Genomic DNA, 18,524 nt, shown 5'->3' on the forward strand with positions numbered 1-18,524 from the left:
CAGGCACTCCCAGTCCTCAGTCTGAAGAGCCGGCTCAGGAGGTGGCTACTGCTCCCACCCCCACCCCGTCCTGTGCTTGGGCACGCTGGCACTACCAGGCACTTACTCGGTTTGTCGAGGGCCCAGCCCCCAGCCCAGCACCCGCGGGCTTCCCCAGGCCTGGGCAAGGGCAGCAAGAGGGAACAAAGGCCCAGTCTCTGCCTGCTCAGGCCCCCACCCCCTTGCCTGCCCCTGGCACAGAAGGAACAGGGCCCTGAGGGAGCCCGGGAGCCCAGGAGCAACAGCAGCACCGCCCCTTTGTCAAGGATGCAGCGAGAAGCCCCCTCCCACCCACACAGGCCTGCTGGCTGAGCGGCAGGGTTCTTCCCCGCTCCAGATGGGAGCGTTCGGGGGCAGAGCTGAGGGACTGCAGTCGCACAGCTGGAATTTGCACCCAGGCCCCACAGCAGGCAGAACCTGCCCTCTATGCCTCACCACAGGCTGTGCATGATGGTTGTGACTGTGTTCTGGTACAGAGGAACTGAAGAGCAGAGATCAGGGAGAGAAGAGAAGGAGAGCCTGGGCACCCCAACAGGGCAAGTCCCAGGCTGAGCCGCCCTCACCCTCTCGGCCCTACCCACCTACCTTCCACCTGGGTCCAGCTCAGTGCTGATCACGCGGTTTGCTGAAGGGATAGAGCCAGGGAATGTCAGAAGTGGGGAAACTAAGTCAGCTTCCAGGCCTCTTAAGTCCTTGACGGGGGCTCACCTGATCCAGCCAGAGGCAAGGGAGACCTAAGCCACTCTGGAGCCTCCATTTCCTGATCTGTAACTCGGGGCTTGTTGCCCACTGGGGGCCTCACTTCCCCAGACTGTGGCCCCCATCCTTCTCCAGACCTCCTCCCTGATCTAGCCCAGGGCCTTACTTAGACCCTACCCCCAGGGGAGCCTGGACGGAGGCCGATGCCCACCCTCCCCTGTACACACCTGATTCCTCCCTGTGAACCCAGGCCAACAATGTGCTCGTCATGCCACAAAGCTGAACAGCACTCAGGAACCAGGTGCAATTGGCCCTAAGGGACCTGTCCAAGGCCACCCAGCCCTTAAGCAGCAAAGAAGGGCTGACTTGCTCACTGCCCACTGACATCCCAGGACCTGCAGGGGCAGGGTTAAATGCACATTCTCCTCTCTCATCCACACAGCAGCAAGAGAAAAGGTTAGGGTTCTAGGGGCTGCAACTTGGGCAATGCCTAAGCAGATAGCCTTGGACAATGAAGGGCGAGTCGGGGCTCAGTTGTGTGAACTTGGTCCATACAACCTCTCCAAGCCTTGATTTCAGCAGAAGCCCACAGAGAAAGCCCTGATGCCTCTGCCTGCCAGTGCCTAAGGGCTGGGAAATGCCGCCTGCCCCAGCTTCATCCAGAAACTTTGGCTGCTCCCTCCCATCTGCAGGGCACCTTGATTAGTCTAAGCAAGTGCCCAGCAGACCCCAAGCAGAACCAGGCCAATGCATCACAGAGCAGGCACTAGGACACCGGTCGAGGCTCCTTCACCTCCTTCCCAGGCCCCAAGCCCTTAGCAGACACGACTCATTTTAAAGAAAAAATAATATTTATTTGCAATATAAACAAAGTCCCGTTGTTGGTTCGGGATATATCTATGTATGTGTGTGTATATATATATGTAGGGTCACAAATCTTCCTTCATAAGATCATAAAGCAAAACTGGCCACCTTCTGGCATACCCTCATTTATACAAATCTGGCGCATCTTTCTGGGTTTTCTTTTTAAAAATAAAAGAGAGAAAAAGAGAACCATGTACAGCATGGAAGCTTGTTGTCAATTTCTCGACTGTGGCAAGATTTTAATCTGCTGCCTTAAGAATCCCTGAAAACCACCCCTGTGAGGTAAGCAGCAGTGGGGCAGAGTTTTCTGTGGCCTCACTCACATGCTGAGTGCTGCTCCGTCAGGGACCCTGGCCCGACCCCTCTCCCCGCCCTAGGCCCTCATGCAGTCCTGACACCTGGCGAAACTGAGGCTGGAGAAGGAACAAAACTGGAGGAAGATAACGGAATCCGTGGCTTTGTTCTGTGGAGGCAGGGGGAAGTGAACAGAGCCTCACCCCCCTTCTGCTGGTCCACCCTTGCCCCACTTGCCCCTGCCCTAGGGTTGAAATGGGTGCAAGTCTCCTGGCAGTAGAAGGCATGGGCAAGATGAGGGCAGGGCAAGCTTCCAAGGGGACAAGGGGGCTGCCAGTGGCAGCCAGACCAAAGCGACAGCTAGGGAGAGGGAAGAACCTGGAGGTAGGGCTGGGTCTCACCACCTAAGCTCTCCCCAGCCACTGGGCCTCCACTCCCAGTTACAACAAGAGAGAGGAGAGGGAGAGGGAGAGGGAGAGGGAGAGGGAGAGGGAGAGGGAGAGAGAGAGGGAGAGAGAGAAACAGACAGACAGAAGTAGTGGCTAAGTATATAAAAGGGCTCAGAGCCCAGGCCCTCCTAGGGGCCTAGCCCAGAGGGCTAATGCTACTGCCTGGCAGCCCCCTGCGGCCCACCTTCTGCGGGACAGCGGCAGGGACCCGGGTTCCCCACCTTCTGCCTCAGGGAGGTCTGCAGGGACCACCAGAGGGATGGATGAGAGGGCAGAAAATGCAAAGACCACCATCCAGCCCACCAATCACAACTTGCAGCAGTCATCACAGGCGAATGCAGGGCCAAGTCAGACTGGGCCAAGGGTGGGAGGTGGCACGACTGGGGGTCCCAATACCTGAAGAGCAGTAAGCCACCCCTTCAAGAAGGGCCCGCCGAGGAAATGGAGGCTTCACACATGTGCAAAACGCATTTGGTCAAGGTCAACATGGGGTCTGTCTTTTCCATTAAAAAACAAAAACAAACACAATACTTGCTTTTTGAAATTGAAAGAAAAACAAAACTGATAACATTTCTCTCTCTCGCAGGATCAGGAAAGGGATGAAATACTGGGTTATACAATCCACTGTTGCATGTAGCCTGAAAATAACACTTTTTGTTAAAAAAAAAAAAAAAAAAAAATCAAGAAGAGCTCAAACACTCTTTGTGCTCCAGGGAGCTTGGATTTACCTGCCAAAAGTAAAAAGTAAACTCAGGTCCGTGGATGTGTCTTTAAAAAATAGCCAAATTGGCTGGGCCATCAGCAGAAAGGAGCGCCCTGGACAGGATGAGGCCCTGCTGGACGCCCAAAGCCACGTGTCCGAGAGCCGAGGCCTCTCCAGCAAGCCCTGCAGAGGGAGACCTTGCCTGCGGGCCCCGCCCCCAAGGATGGTGAGGGGCGCTCCGACACTGAGCAGCCTGGGTCTCTGGGCACAGGCGACATCTGGGGGTTCCTCAGGCCAGAGGTGGCAGGCTTGGGCTCTCCCACCTAGCCTTGTGGAGAGCCGAGCAGGGGCCTGGTGCCATGCCCCCCGTGCACCAGGCCTCACGTGGACTCCAGCGTATTGAGTGGGAACAGGTTGTGGTTGGTGGGTGTGGAAAAGTAGAGCTGCTCACTCGGCGCATGGTTGTCGCACGGGCTGCTTAGCCCCAGCGTCCGCTCAAAGTCCAGCAGCTGCCCCATGAAGTTGAAGTTGGGCGAGATGTTGGACTTTTTTCTCTTGACAAAGTCGTAGGCGTCGTTGAGTGACAGGTTCATCTTCTGCATCAGATAGGCCACAGTGACCGTCACTGAGCGGCTGATGCCTGCCAGGCAGTGCACCAGGACACCACACTTCTTGGAGCGGGCTTCATCTGAAACACATCGACATCGGTCAGGGAGGTGCCTCCTTCAGGGAGCCTTCCCACATGGGTGGCCAAGTTGGGCTGGGACACAGAGGGCAGCATGGCCGCTTGCTGGTCTTGCCCGACCCCTGAGGGACCTGGCCAAGCCCAGTGTGGGTAGAGAAGCAACTTGGAATAGAGGTCAACAGCACTGCTGTGGAGAGGGCTCTGCACACTTTAGCCCCAAGGCACTGGACACCCGTGTCTCAATTTCCTCATCTATAAAATGGGCCTATTTATGTACAGTGGTCTCATAAAGACCTGTGAGGGGTCAAGAAACATGAACTACTGTAATGCCTGTGACCATGGCTAGTTCTACCACTGCCATGTGCATTGCGACTGCTGTCACGGGCATCACCTGCATCCTCTTGGGTCATCTGCACCATGGCCAGTAAGCCCATTTTATCAATGAGGAAGCAGACACAGAGACAAACTGGCAAGCCCAAGGCCCCACAGAGGCTCCTCCTAGCTCAGCACCCGCTGCTGCCAGGCCGTGACCTGGGACTGGGGGCTGGGCTGGTTCTCTTGGAGCTGCTCCCATGGGTTGTCCCCGAGAGTCTCCCAGGAAAGTGGCCTGAGGGAGGCTCCTCTGGAAGGAAGTAAGTGGCCTGGCCCTGCACTTCGCTCTGCCCAGCTAGTCCCCAAGGCCTTAACTCCAGCTCCTAAGACACAAGGACTGCGACGCTGGCCACACTATCACTTGTGATGGGGCTTCATAAGTGAGGCGTGCTTAAATGGGCCCCACCCCTGCCACTTGCTAGACCTTCCACAGAGGCCCATGTGCCAGTGATATCTCCTACCCCAGCCGACTGGATGCGGCCAACCTTCCTGTTCCCTTTCCCCTCCAACCCTCCCAGCTTCCCCCAGTGCCACCCTCAGACTCCTCTGCCTGACACACAGAAGCTCAATAAATACTGGCTGAGCTACTGAACAACTCAGTCCTGTAATCTCTCCTGGACCCTGGGGCAGCTGCCTCTCTGTGTGCCACAGCTGTGCCAGGGACATAGATTCACAAGAGGCAGCCATGGGGTCCTTGATATCCCCACCACCCTGACTCTGAACCCTCCGGGAGCCAGGCACACAGCTAGCACTCAATCAATGCCTTCCTACAAGATGACACATGGGTTCACCCACTGTTCTTCATTGCCTTTGTCCTGACAGAGCTTCCTCTCTCGTCCCTGCCCAACCAAGGGTACCAAGGATTAAGCATACAGTAGGTGCTTCCTCCAGACTCAGGGACTGACAGGGGGCCCCATGGCTAAGGCACTGGGGCAGGATCATCTGTCGAGGAGACAGACATTGTGGCTTCATGTGGAGCTATGTGGTCTGACCTCGAGATTAGGGGTGGGAGAAGTGTGTGCTGGGATGAGCCTCCAGTGGTGACACCAGGATGTGAGGAACGCCTGGCCCCCAAACCCACCTCCAGGTGATCCAAAGAAAGTCTGTTTCTGCTGGCTTTATTTTTGGCCTTTTCAGGGTGTAGCTGGTGACTGATCCTGTCCCACTGACTCCTAAGGGATGCCTGGGCCTCAATTCCTTCACTTGTCAAATGAGGAAAAAGGTCCCCCTACCCAGATGGGGAGGAACTTTCAGGAACGATAAAGGTACCCATTAGCCAGGCCCAGCCTGGCAAAGCCTGCTTTCCTCTCTCTTTCCCCCTCCCTTGTTGGGGGAGTTCAAATGCTGAGGCAGCACCCATAGCCCTCTTGGCCCCCAGGGTCGGGGGCAGGGCTGAGAAGCTCCAGGCAGCCCCAGTTGCAGCCCCTCCCCCAGGCCTCAGCTTCCTTCCTTCCTCCCAGCCAGGCACCTACTTTTGGTTCCCAGTAAGCGGATGAGGCGGGGAAGCCTCCCACTTCCTGTTGTTAAAGCTAGCCCAACCCAGCCGACACCAAAACGCCCTCCACTGGACACAGCCGCCATAGGGAAAAGACAGCCCAGGCCACCCCCACACCTTGCCACTGGAGGCTGGGCAGAAACATTGGGTCACCAGGCTCAGAGATAGAGCGTTTACATTCATCCTGAGCCCCCGTGCCAGGGGGCCAGGGGAGATGACCTGTGGTCTCACAGCCTCCAGGTGGCCAAAGAGTAAAGCCAGCAGGGGACCCGAGTCTGCTGAGGCTGGGGATACAGGGACTCAAAGGGCACTAAGCCAGACGGCAGGACACACTGCTCTGGGGAAGGCCTTTCTCCACTCCACCTTCTCTTACACTCCTCCCTACACTCCAAGCGAGCCCTACAGGCTGCAGAGAGCATCTGGAGCCTGACCGAGCTAGCGGTCACCACATTTCAATAGCTGCCTGTTTGGGGTGTGCCTCTGGCTCCAGGGAGGGCTACCTTTCAGCCCTCTTAAGTACACATTAAAGCCCAAAGAGGCAATATGACAACCCCATCCTGGAGAGACACGTGTGCTGAGGCGTGATGTGGAGCAAGTGAGACCCGTGGGAGGTCTGCGCGCTGTGATGTTTCAGCTTGCTAAGCCCGAAACAACATCTAAGCCAGGAAAACACGAGCTGGACAGCAGAGAGCCCATGAGGTGCTGCCAGCTAGGGGGAGCTCAGGGCTCAGGAGACTGCTCAGGCCCCAACAGGTATAGGGGCCCAAGGGACTCGGTGACTCACAGTAGGCATGGGTACACCCAGGGGCACACGCTGGCACACGCAGGGCACACACAGGTCTCAACAGGCCCAGAGGTACCCAGTCAGGTGGGGGCGCCACCCAGAGTCCTGCATACACCTTGACACGCCCATCCCCCCTGCCCAGCACACAGAACCTACCAATGAAGCTGATGGCCTCAGGGAAGAACTGGGAGAGGTTCTGGCTCCAGTGGTCAGAGATGGGGATCTGCTTGTAGGTGAACTCGCCACCGTGCTCAAAGGCATTGGGTAGGTTGGGTGTGACGTTGAGGATATACTTGATGCCGTACTTGCCGAGCACGTCCAGGTTGGTGGAGTCCTTGGCGCAGCCGAGGTAGAGGTAGGGCAGGATCTGGACAGGGAAGGCTGGTTGGCTGGATGGCACAGGGCTGCCATCCGACTCGGTGGCACTGCTGGGCAGCTCTCGGTCCGACTCGCCGTCGGAGCAGTCAGAGCTGATGCGCAGGCCCCCCAGGCCCAGCACTGAGGTGGGTGGCGAGCTGCTCGGTGAGGAAGAGCTGTCCACGTTGGTCTCGCAGTGCTCAGAGTACTCTGTCTGAAACTTGTTGAAACCACCTGTGTCCGGAGTGAGACAGGGCCTGGGTGAGAGGCTGGTGAGAGCCCAGATGGGCTGCACAACCCAGATGGGCTGACCAGAGATGGCCAGGACTCCCCACGCCAAACACCACAACACCAACGGCCAGCATGGGCCATACCAAGCATCTTACACGTGTGCCCTCTCGTGTTCTATCTAAACCATGACCACTTCACAGACAAGGAAACTGAGGCCCCAGGAGGTGAAGTGACATGCCTGGACTCCAAACTGGTACCCATAACACTTCAGGGCCCCCAGCCATGCCACCAGCTTTAGGGCACTTGAGGACAGGCCCCAGCTAATTCCTCTTCTGCAGCTCCCACGCACGCCTAGCATCCATGGGTGTTCAGTAACAGCTAAGTGGTAAAGAAAAGCAGACAACCCCATTTAGCCAGCACCTGTGGGTTGGCAAACTCCTCTTATAGATGAGACCACAGGTGCCAGAGCCACATCTGGCTCAGATAAGAGGCAGAGAGGTCCTGGGCTTCCTGAATGGGAGTCTAGTGGTTGCCCAGCCCCAAAACTACAGCTGGGGAGGGTAGTGGGAAGGTACTGGCTGGCCCCTTCCCCCAGCAGGGGCAGGTTTTTGAAGGGGGTCCTGGCTCCACTTCTCTAGAATCCTCCCTTAGAACACAAGCCTCCCCAGCCGTGGACCTGCAGCGGGGGAGGGCCACTGGGGCAATACAGGGACAGGAGAAATGGGGAGCCCCTTGCAGTGAGGCATGGGCCCTGCGCCCGAGGGTGCCGCAGGCCTCCCCTCCCCTCCCGCCCGCCCCGCTGCCAGCAAGAGGCCATTTTGGAATGTTAATTGGAAACACCGGCCTCAGCCACTCGCCCCCCGGTGCTGCCTCTCCCTTCTGCAAGCTCTGCGGCATCAGGCTAGGGACCTGGGGGTCCCGAGAGACCCGGGCCAGGGCAACGGTCCCTGCCCATACCCTGCCCCAAGCGCCTCCTAGAGGCGGCAATTCTCCGGTGGAAGGAGCAATTCCCGGATCCAGGAGACCCCAACCCAAATGGTCTCCATGCGCTGGAGATGAGGATGGTGCTATGAAAGGTGCCTTCCTGATCCTGGCCTTCCAGAAACACGAATTCCAGGCTGGACTCGGGCGCCCTGCTGCTTTTAGGGTTCTGGAAGGCAGCGCCTTCCACCTCTAAGGGGCTCCACCGGAGCCTAGGCACTACTGTCGCCCCATCAACAGGAAACCCCAGAACCCCATGCAGGGGAAAGTTTGTTCCACCCACTCGAATCGTGCCGAGAAAGGGGGCGCAGAGGGAGCCCCGCGCCTGCCAAACCACACGGTGGGGACCCGACTCCAGGAGGGCGGATGCAGGCCGGGGACGACGTGGCGCCCAGAGGGGCAGGCCGAGCGCGTGGAGAGGAAAGCGCCTCCAAGGGGAGCGTCAGGGAGTCGCGGGGGGCCCCGATCCCTCAAGGCGTCTCGGTGCTGCCCTCACCTTGGAGGTAGTAGGCCTGGCAGCCGTCGTCGCGCAGCTTCTGTAGGAGCAGGCCGAGCACGGAGGCGGGAGCGCCGGGCTCGGGCTGCCACTCGGCCGTGGCCTCGTCATAGAGCAGCACAGTGGCCGCCTTGCAGCGCGTGGCGAAGCGCTCCTTGTCGGCGTGGTTGGGGATGATGGAGCGGATGGGCAGGTTGCCCTTGCGCAGGCGGCGCAACATGAGGCCCGGGATGGCCAGGTTGATGGCCGTCTCGATGTGCGACGACTCGAAGAGCTCGTGCGGCCGGCAGTCGAGCAGCAGCAGGGACGCGCCGCCGCGCACCTCCAGCTCCTCCTGCAGCCACTCGGCGCTCTTGCAGGGCATGGCTCCTGCTCCCGTCGCCGCGCCCGCCCCGGTGCCTGCGCCGGACCCCGACCCCGCACCGGGCTCGGACCCCGCCCGGGTGCCCCCAGCTGCCGCCGCCCCCGAAGTCGACATGTGCGCCCGCGCTGGGGGGCCGCGGAGCTGGTTTTTCATGGGGACCGCGGGCGGCCCGGGGCCGGGGCCGGGGCCGGGCAGCCCTGTCCTGGGACGTCGCCCCGGCCGCGCGGGCCCCAGCCGCGTCTCCGGGCGCCCGCCTCCCGCCGAGCTGCGCGCCCGCCGCCCCGGCCTCCTGGCCTCCCGGCCTCCGTCCCGCCCGCCCGGCCCTCCGCGCGCACCGCGGCCTGACAGCCCCAATTAAACAGCGGCTCCGGCGGCCGCGCGCCGAGGCGTTCTCCAGAAGGCGGGGCCGCGGGGGCCGGCGCCCGGGCTTAAAGGCGCAGCGCCTCCACCGCCCCTCCCCACGGGGTACGCGGGCGCGCTCGCGACCCGAGCCCCGGAGACCAGCGGTCGGGCCCTCCCCGGCCGCCTCCGCACCGTCGCCCCCTGGACTAGCCCGGAGCTGACTGCGATGCGCCTAGGGGCCCCGGCCCAGACGCCCTCACGGGTTCACTCTGCGCGTGCTCCCAAGCTCTTCTGGACATTACGGGAAGAGCGGCCCTGGGGGCGTCCTATGCCTGGCACCCCCACCCCACATTCACAAGAGCATAGTTTTTCTGGGACGGGGCGTGGTGGGGGGTTGGTGGTCAAGCTGAGCAACCTCTCCTCCTCCCGCCTGTTATCCCATTCATTCTTTTTGTCATCGAGTTCATTCAACAAGTGGGAATTGAACGCCTACTACGTGCCAGGCACTGTGCTAGGCAGTCACCGTTTCGGGGGACCTCATCGTTTTCCTGACGGTCACAGGCTCCAGACCTGAGGGGGAGCGTCTCACGCCAGCAGGCCTGATGGGAAATCAGGACCTGGGCAACTGGCGGGGTAGGAAGACTCAGGGCCGTGCCACCTTCCGTGGGCAGGGGTGGAGAAATCCTGGAAAGGAACAGCTCTGGGAAGGGAACGCGAGCCCTTTAAGAAAGCTTTACAAGCGGGGTGGTGACAGGCGCCCAGTGGAGCGCCACGTGACTTTTTCCACGGGGCCGGTGGGAGGGGAATGCTCCTTTATAATCAGCCTGCCTTCCCCAGCCTCCCTCTCAATGGACCAATCAACTTCCGCGGTAGGCGGGCGCCTGCCATGCAGAAGGCCAATCCTGGCCGAAAGAGGCGGTGGCGGAGGGAGGCGGGGCCCGCCGCGGTTTCCACCCAGCGCGGGGAAGTGGGCGGGGACTCCGCCAGCGCTGTGTGTCGATTTGCAGGCAGGCGGGGCAGCGGAGGTGAATGGACCCCGCAGGTAGCTCTAGAACAAAGCGGCTCGACTTGGGCGGCGCGCTTGCGCAGGACGTGCAGTACTTTCCCTACGGAGCCAGGATAGGAGCTCTAGGCTGGGCCCTGCTGTCTGTCTGGTCCATTCTTTTGCCTGGCGGGGTGCCCCTCCTTGGGGCTTAAACCCCCCGACTCCTCCCGAGGCTGGTCGGCTCTGAGACACCTTGCCCCCATCCCTGACTGTGGGGGAGCGGTGGTGCTTGAGGGAGGGCCTCTGGAACCCCGAGGATTTGAGCTTTCCGCTAACCTCTGACCAGAAGGCACGCAAAGGGGTGGCTCAGGAGCAGTCCCTGCCCGTCTTTCAAGCGAGGGATAGTCTTTCTGAAGGGTTTCATCCTGGGCCACAGGGCTGTGTCCCAGAGGAGCAGGGGTCTCTCCCACAATCACACTCTCAGAGTGTGAAAGGAGAAGCAACTCTCCGCCCAAGGTTGTCCTGGGGGTCCCAGGCCTGTGGAAAGAGCTCCCAGGGCCCAAGAGGGCAAGACCCAGATTCTGTCCTGCCACTTGCAGGTGTGTCGTGTGACCTGAGTACGGTTCTTCTCTCTGGGCCTCGGTTTTCCCAGTGTAGGAGAGTGCTAGTGTGGACAGAGCCCACGCCATCTATGAATGCATCCGACTGGGAGGACATGGTCTGCAGCCAGACCTCTCGGCTGGCAGGCTGGATGCTGCTTGTCAGGGATGGAGGCAGCACTCAAAAAAGAGGCCTGAGCGAACTCCCAGGGAAGGGTGAGCTGCTGAGCAGTGCACCATTCACTCAGCAAGCTTTGCTGAGGGCCTCCTGAGCACCAGCCTGCCTGGAGCTGGAGTGACAACAGTGGAGCCTCCATCCTCCACTCAGGCCTGGCTGCCTCTCCCCTCTGCTCCACCATGGGGTTGGATGCCGGTCTGGGCACTCCCCCAGGCCTACCACAGGGTGCACAGAGACTCCTCTTTCTCTAGGGAAGAGACTGGTCTTGGTGTTCTCTCCCCAGACGGGTCCATGGTAGCTCAAGAAGGTGTCAACTGCCCAATAAGTCAGGGTGACATCCCTGAGGGGCAGGCCAGAGTCACATCAACAGGAGGCTCATGCTGTCCTCAAGTGAGACTGGGCGCATGTCCCACGGCACTGAGGCACACTTAGTTCTGAGTGCCTGGTGAGGAATGGGCCATTGCTCTCGCGAGGGAACAGCTGAAATGGGAGCCTCCTCTGAGCCTCCCCAGATCCCACGACCCACGCGAGAGGAAGAACTACCCTGGAGAGAGGAAAGGGGCCCTGCCATCCCTCGCATTAGCCTGCAATGACTCCTGTCTCTCTCCCTTTACTTCTCTAGCGGGGTGTACACCCTGGAGGAGAGATCTGTGAGAATGTGTGGAACTGGAAAAGCTCCCGCAGCAGGAGGAGAGGGCGTCCTCTAACAGGGAGGTAAAGAGAGACAGATTTGGACGAGTTCAGGAGAAGGGGGAGCATGTGGAGAGGGGGTGACAGTGGAAGCAAAGGGTTGGCAGGAAAATTAACCAGCCCCTGAGGTGCCAGCAGGACCCTGGGCCCCCACTGGGCAGGTTGGAGGAGGTTGGAGGAGGTTGGAGGAAAGGCCCTAAGTCTTGGTTCTCACTAGGCGGAAGAACCCTCAATCCCAGACTTACAAGGCCCAGAGCAGGGCAGGAACTCGCCTGTGGTCACATGGCAAGAGACCAGAGCTGTCCCTGTCCGGGGCCTTGCCTGGCAACGGTAGGCTTCCCTCAAGGGAGAGGGTCTTTCTTGGCAGGAACCAGGTGCCCTGGGTGATTCCAAGGCCTTGGAATCATTCTTCCTCTTTAGAAATGTGGTCTTTCCTGCCTTTAGGGTTCAGGCCTTCCCTCACCTGCAGCTCCCACGAGGGGTGTCCAGCTCACTAGGGTCTCCCTGAGGGGCAGGGTGGGGGAGTGGGAAAGAGGCTGCTGGAAAAGGTCTGTCCTTGGGGATGATCTGGTTTCAGGAGGGGGAGGGGAAGTGCAGGTGGGACATGCTTAAACTCTCTGAGGGCTGTCTCTCCTTCCCACACAGCCCCAGGCCTTGGCATAGGTATTTCCCCTGCCTGGACAGTTTTCACCCTCAGCCTTTGCCTGCCTTCGGATCCCAGCTCAGAGTCTCTGAGCACAGGGGCCTCCTCTGATCATCCAGGCCCAGATTAGCTTCCCTGCTGCGTGCTCCAAGGACGCCTGTCCCCTCCTTACCCCATCTTTGCTCTACACCCTATCATAGTCACTGTCCACCACCCACCACCATCCACCACCACACTACACTTGTCACCCGGAACGCCCAGGGGCAAGTCTGCCCTGCCTCAAGCCTGCTCCTCCTCCTGCCATCCCTTCTCATCGCATTCAGCCAACTGCCAGGCATGAACCCACGAGGCACATCTGGAGCTGCCTTCCCTGTCTGCACACATCCAACCTCAGAACCACACAGAGAAGGGGCCTTCCTGGCAGCACAAGGCCTCGCCATGGTGGCATGTTTCATGGCCCTTTGCTATTCCTCTGGGAGGAGCTGAAGGTCCCTAAGAGCAGATGTGAGCTAGTGTGCACCCCTTTCCCCCCAACACACACATTCATGTGACTGGGTGATCAAGGAACTGTGTCATCAGGAACAGTTCAAGTGCCTGAGAAACAGATTTACCTTTTCCCACTAGTGCCCATGGATTTCTTGCAAACGGGCCACCACGCTTCTAATGGACAGGCTGAGGCAAGGGGAGGGTCAGCTTCTTGCCCTCCTGGCCCTAAGGAGGCTGGCACAGATCTAAGCTAAGGAGGTGGCTTTCTATTATGCGTCTGTCTCACATCCCACTGTAAGGGATGAGCAAGGGCTGAGCAGGGGCCGGGCACTCCAGTCTGTGGTGCCTGTTGCTGGAGAGTAAGCCAGCTTCTGCCCAGAGCAGCTCCACTAGGCTGGAGAGGTGCTCCGATGGAGGCCTGCTGAGACCTAGACTTGCTCTGCTTGCCCTTGAACTTTGGGACAGCTTCTTCCCCAACCCTTGGTGGGGTGCCTGCCTGGGCCAGTGTTCAGCAGCATCTAAGCCAGGCCAGGAGAGGACTGTGAAGGGATGGCAACTCTTCTGCCCTGTACAGAACTCCTGGCTGCACACATACACATATACATGTAAGGATACACACAACACAGGCACCAAAACACATAGTCCTATCCATATAACCACATATGCTCATGGGCACATAAGTGTATGTACAGAAATACACAGATACAGACCTATACGTGTGTGTGAAAATACATAATACACATGCACACACACTCTGTTGTATGTGGACACACACATATCCAGACCCACGTCTGGGTGCTCGCCACTCCTATTGGGGGGATGCCCACAGACATGTCCTCCAGAGGGGCGGTTACCAGGCTGGCGGGATCTACGCCCCTCTTCCCCTGCCCTCTAGTCACCTAGGCTCACATTGTCCTATTGGCTGTTGCTGGTATCTCCGTAGCAACAGGTTCTGGATGGAACCAGAGTCCACCCCTGCCTTTCCAGCGGGGGCCTGTGAGGCCCTAGGTAATGGCAGTGTAGTGTGGGAAAGCTGGGACAGCTCTGGGGTGGGGGAGCCATGTGCCTATTTATCTGCGCCCTCTCCTGCCCAGGTGTGCAGGGCAGACCTGGTGAGAGTGCAGGGCCTCGGGGAGCAAGTAGCCCTGGCAGAAAAGTGGGTCACGCCCAGGATGATTAGAGCACAAGACGTGGCAGGACGGAAGCAAGGGCCTGGGAGATCTGTGGGGAATTCCCAAGGCTGCTTGGAGAAGGCAAAGGGAAGAGGGAGGAGAGAGCCTGGCCAAGAGGGAAGCCTTCCTGTTCATTCTCAGACATGTTCTCTGCACCTGCCCCATACCAGGGAGTGTGCAGAACAGTGAAGGGGGGACTCGGATGACACAGACCAACATAATTCCTCTCTCTCAGAGCTCCCCACCCAGCAGTGACAGAGCAAGCCCTTGGCCAGCCTCTCCACATGGAGTCCCTGGGCTCACTCACTTGAGGGTGGGCTTTTCCAACCACAGCCCAAGGGGCCAGCCCAAGGATGGAAAACAGAGGACACACACCTACCGCTCTTCCATGCTTTGTCCCTGGCAGACATTACTAGTCAACCACAGCACATTTTCTTGCTGAGCCATGCCCTGGTCTCAAAACCTTTCCAAGCAGGCATGACCAGCCGATTGTCACAGGCGAGAAAGCTGAAACCTATTTGCTTAGGTTCTAGTTCATAGCCAGACCAGCTATGTCCCTCCTGTCCCCACCGCCAGCTCAGCTCACCCTGACTTCCTCCTGCTTGCTCCCTACACTGTGCGCCAGATACAGTGCCCCAGTATCCACATGTGTCTTCATTCCATGCCCCAACCCTCTGAAATCATCTCCAGCTTCTGAGGGGCCACAGCCTCAGGAGGCCTTCCCTGCCTAACTGCAGCAGTCTGCACCTTCTCCTAATCCTTTCCTGTGGGGCCCAGCATTTTACTTCATTTTGTTTTATTTTTATTATTAGTTTTTTTGAGACAGGGTCTTGCTCTGTCACCTAGGCTGGAGTTGCAGTGGCTTTGCCACAGCTCACAGCAGCGTCGAGCTCCTGGGCTCAAGCGATCCTCCTGCCTCAGTCTCCCAGAATGCTCCGATTACAGGTGTGAACCACCACACCAGGCCAAGTCCAGCATTTTCTACCCTCTACCCACTTAAGGGTACCTCAGCCTGCAGGGTCTAGGGTGGGGCTTCACCCCTGTGGCTTCTTCCCCTAGGTTAGCCTCCCTTTCATCATTGAAGTCCCATCTCCCATGAGCTCACCAAGGTCCTGGGTCCCACCCTGCCCTCCATTACAAGCTCTCCCAGGCATGGGGCCCCCTTCAGAGCAATGGGCTTCTGCTGGGCTGGTCAGCCTAGGCAAGTGAGCATTTAAAACTCTGCTTGGGAGGCCGGGCGCGGTGGCTCAAGCCTGTAATCCCAGCACTTTGGGAGGCCGAGACGGGCGGATCATGAGGTCAGGAGATCGAGACCATCCTGGCTAACAAGGTGAAACCCCATCTCAACTAAAAAATACAAAAAACTAGCCGGGCAAGGTGGCGGGCGCCTGTAATCCCAGCTACTCGGGAGACTGAGGCAGGAGAATGGCGTGAACCCGGGAGGCGGAGCTTGCAGTGAGCTGAGATCCGGCCACTGCACTCCAGCCTGGGCGGCAGAGCGAGACTCCGTCTCAAAAAAAAAAAAAAAAAAAAAAAAACTCTGCTTGGAGCCAAGTAGGGACTGATGTCAAGAGGGCCTGGTTTCTAGGCCGGGCACGGTGGCTCAAGCCTGTAATCCCAGCACTTTGGGAGGCCGAGACGGGCGGATCACGAGGTCAGGAGATCAAGACCATCCTGGCTAACACAGTGAAACCCCGTCTCTACTAAAAAAAAAAATACAAAAATCTAGCCGGGCGAGGTAGCGGGCGCCTGTAGTCCCAGCTACTCGGGAGGCTGAGGCAGGAGAATGGCGTGAACCCGGGAGGCGGAGCTTGCAGTGAGCTGAGATCCGGCCACTGCACTCCAGCCTGGGCCACAGAGCGAGACTCCGCCAAAAAAAAAAAAAAAAAAAAGAGGGCCTGGTTTCTGTTCCCGCCAAAAGGCCACACCCTGCTTTGTCCCCACTCCATTGCAGCCTCTTGCTTTCACATCCTCAGCCCTGTATTCACTCCGGATTCCCCAGTGGGGTGAGCAGAGCAGGACTTGTCTGGCCGTTCTACAGATAGGAAAGCTGAGGCCCAGGAAGGGAAGTGTCTTGCCCAAGGGTCTGGCTCCAGCCCCAGTCAGTTACTCACTCACCCACCAGGCCTGGGGTGAGTCATGGTGGCCCAGGTGATGGGAAGGAAACACATAAACACGGGCAAGTGGGAAGGACGGTCTGCAGGGAGGGTGGATGCCTGCCTCAGGCTCCCAGCGTCGAGTTCCCACACAAGCTGTCTTGGGCTTAATGGGCTTGCACACTCCCGACTGTCTCAAAACATCTTCCCTTCTGGCCTCGAATCCAGGCTTTGCATCAGCCATGGGAGCACTGCCAATCCATTTGACAAATGGAGAAACTGAGGCCCATGGCCATAAATCAAGCAGTGACAGGGGGCTGGGCTCCAGACTAAAACCCAGAGCTCCTTTCCCCAGTCCAGGGGTTCCCAGCTGGCTCTGACTGTGGCTCCAGTCTCCTCCAGGCTCAGGTACAGTCCACAGGGAGCCCCTACTCTGCCAACTCTTTTCCATCTCTGGGGAGACCCAGTGCTAGCAGGGTGGGAGACAGACTGGGAGGACAGGCAGCTGTGCACACCCGTAAAGAGAAGGGCTGTCTTCCACAGAGCATTCGTGCTACCAAACGCCTTTTCTGCCTCCATGACAGATATGGATGATCCATCCCAGGACTCAATTTCAGAAGCCATCTGGTCACCACTACACAGCCCAGGTTCTCCCGCTTCTCCCCTAGACCACATCCTGCGCCTCCTCCCCAGGCCTCTGCCTCCATCCCAACAGTCATTCCCCACACAGCAGCCAGAGGGATCTTTTGAGAAGGTGGAGGCAGCCTCTCCTCCTCCACAGCCTCCCACTGTCCCCAGTATAGAGTCCACACTCTGCATAGAGTCTACACTCTACTCTGTAACCCCCTCCTCTCCCTCTTCTCCTCATCCTGGATTCTCCAGCCACTTTCAGTCTCTCACCCGCACTTCCCTAGCCCGGGCTCCCTCTGCGGGGCCTCTGCCCTCATTGGTCCCCCTGCTGAAACCCTCCTCTCTGCTTGATTTATGGCCATGGGCCTCAGTTTCTCCATTTGTCAAATGGATTGGCAGTGCTCCCATGGCTGATGCAAAGCCTGGATTCGCCTTTGACTACCTTCTTATTCTGTCCCCCAAATCCGCTCATCCTCTAAGGGCCACAGTGGGCACCTGGGAAGTGGCAGAGCCAGGATTGGAACCCTGGCCTACTTCTAGACTCTTCTGTGTTGTCAGTCATGAGCATATGGTCCTGTGATTTAAACATGTTTGGGGCCAGGTGCAGTGGCTCACACCTGTAATCTCAGCACTTGGGGAGACTGAGGTGGGTGGATCACTTGAGCTCAGGAGTTCGAGACCAGCCTGGGCAACATGGCGAAACCCCATCTCTCCAAAAAAAAAAAAAAGCTGGGTGTGGTGATGCATGCCTGTAGTCCCAGTTCCTCAGGACACTGGGTGGAAGGATCTCTTGAGCCTGAGGGGCAAAGTCTGGAGTGAACCATGATCATGCCACTGCACTCCAGCCTGGGCGACAAAGTGAGAAGCTGTCTCAAAAGAACAAAGCAAACAAAACCCACAAACAAAACAAAACAAAACATCTTTGGCCCTCCCTTGCCACACTCGATTCCAGAAGCCTCTCAATTCCATTCCTTCCTTGGGCCTCGGCCTGTTCTGTATGACCTGCCCAGAGTCACTCAGTGAGAGTCTATGGAGCCAGAGGGCTCCCTGCCACGAAGGGATGGACCTGCTGGCACCTTGCCTGGCAGGCCTCATCCTGGCTTTGGACCATAGCCCTCAATTTCCCCCACCCAGCTGCAGCTCCTCCGTCCTCCATAGAATGTGCCCAAACTCCCATCTCTTCATGGACCTGAGGGTCCCTGCGGTCGTAAGCCTGGGTTTTAGTACTACCCCTCCTCACTACCCCCCTTCAAGCCTGGAGGGGGCGCTGGGCTGGGTCAGGGGCTCTGACTCACCTGGGCACCCCATCTGCTGACACTGAGGTCATCCCTAGAGAGCCAGGAGAAGCCACTCAACAGCCCGGGGAAATCAGGTGTGCTGTATCTGATGTCCTCAGGCCTCAGAGGCAGCCAGAGGAGAAGGGGAAAGGACTCAGATAAGCACAGGTGGACTACGCTCCCTGCTCCAAAGCCACGGGTGAGGGCTACATCCTCGCCTCTTGCATCCCCTTCCCCACAATCCTCAGCATCTCTGCCCTGGGATGATCTCTTGCCCTGCCTTACACTCCAGGGCTTGTGGGCCGCACCCCATGAGCCCACCTGGGAGCCCAAGGGATGGGAGCCAGGGCTTTGCAGGAGTAGGAATCTTTAGCTGCATGCCCACCTTGCCACCATGGCACCCTTGGCCCCCTGCTCAAAGTTGCTGATCCTTCGAAGGCCACCTCTGCCAGGAAGGGCCTGGAGCCCAGGTGGTTTGAGCAGGGGATGGGGAGGGGGAGAGGACATCTCGGGCAGGCATTTGCTCAGCCAGAGCAATGGCAAGAAGTAGTGATGGGGCTGGGGGTTGCCCTGGTTCTGTTTTTGCCAAACCAGCCTATGGTTTTTTGATTGA

The 18,524-nt window shown here is 58.6% G+C and overlaps 1 protein-coding gene across 1 annotated transcript; it reads right to left on the bottom strand.

Annotated features, from left to right (window-relative positions):
- Nucleotides 1–3,007: 3,007 nt before the first annotated feature.
- On the bottom strand, nucleotides 3,008–9,173 carry LOC105480531 (dual specificity phosphatase 7). The gene is made up of 3 exons (XM_011739547.3): nucleotides 8,450–9,173; nucleotides 6,541–6,975; nucleotides 3,008–3,736 (listed from the first exon to the last, which is right to left on the bottom strand). Exons 1-3 carry the CDS (start codon nucleotides 8,964–8,966, stop codon nucleotides 3,429–3,431), a joined length of 1,260 nt encoding a protein of 419 aa, XP_011737849.1. The 5' UTR covers nucleotides 8,967–9,173; the 3' UTR covers nucleotides 3,008–3,428.
- Between the last annotated feature and the right edge of the window lie 9,351 nt (nucleotides 9,174–18,524).

This window comes from Macaca nemestrina, chromosome 2 (assembly GCF_043159975.1).
Source record: "Macaca nemestrina isolate mMacNem1 chromosome 2, mMacNem.hap1, whole genome shotgun sequence".
In the NCBI taxonomy this organism is placed as follows: Eukaryota; Metazoa; Chordata; class Mammalia; order Primates; family Cercopithecidae; genus Macaca; species Macaca nemestrina.

Coding starts and splice junctions, on each gene's coding strand:
- LOC105480531 (XM_011739547.3), bottom strand. CDS start 8,966: ATGAAAAACCAGCTCCGCGGCCCCCCAGCGCGGGCGCACATGTCGACT. Junction 6,976..8,449: donor CCAGGCCTACTACCTCCAAG/GTGAGGGCAGCA, acceptor CTCCGGACACAG/GTGGTTTCAACAAGTTTCAG. Junction 3,737..6,540: donor TGAGGCCATCAGCTTCATTG/GTAGGTTCTGTG, acceptor GATGTGTTTCAG/ATGAAGCCCGCTCCAAGAAG.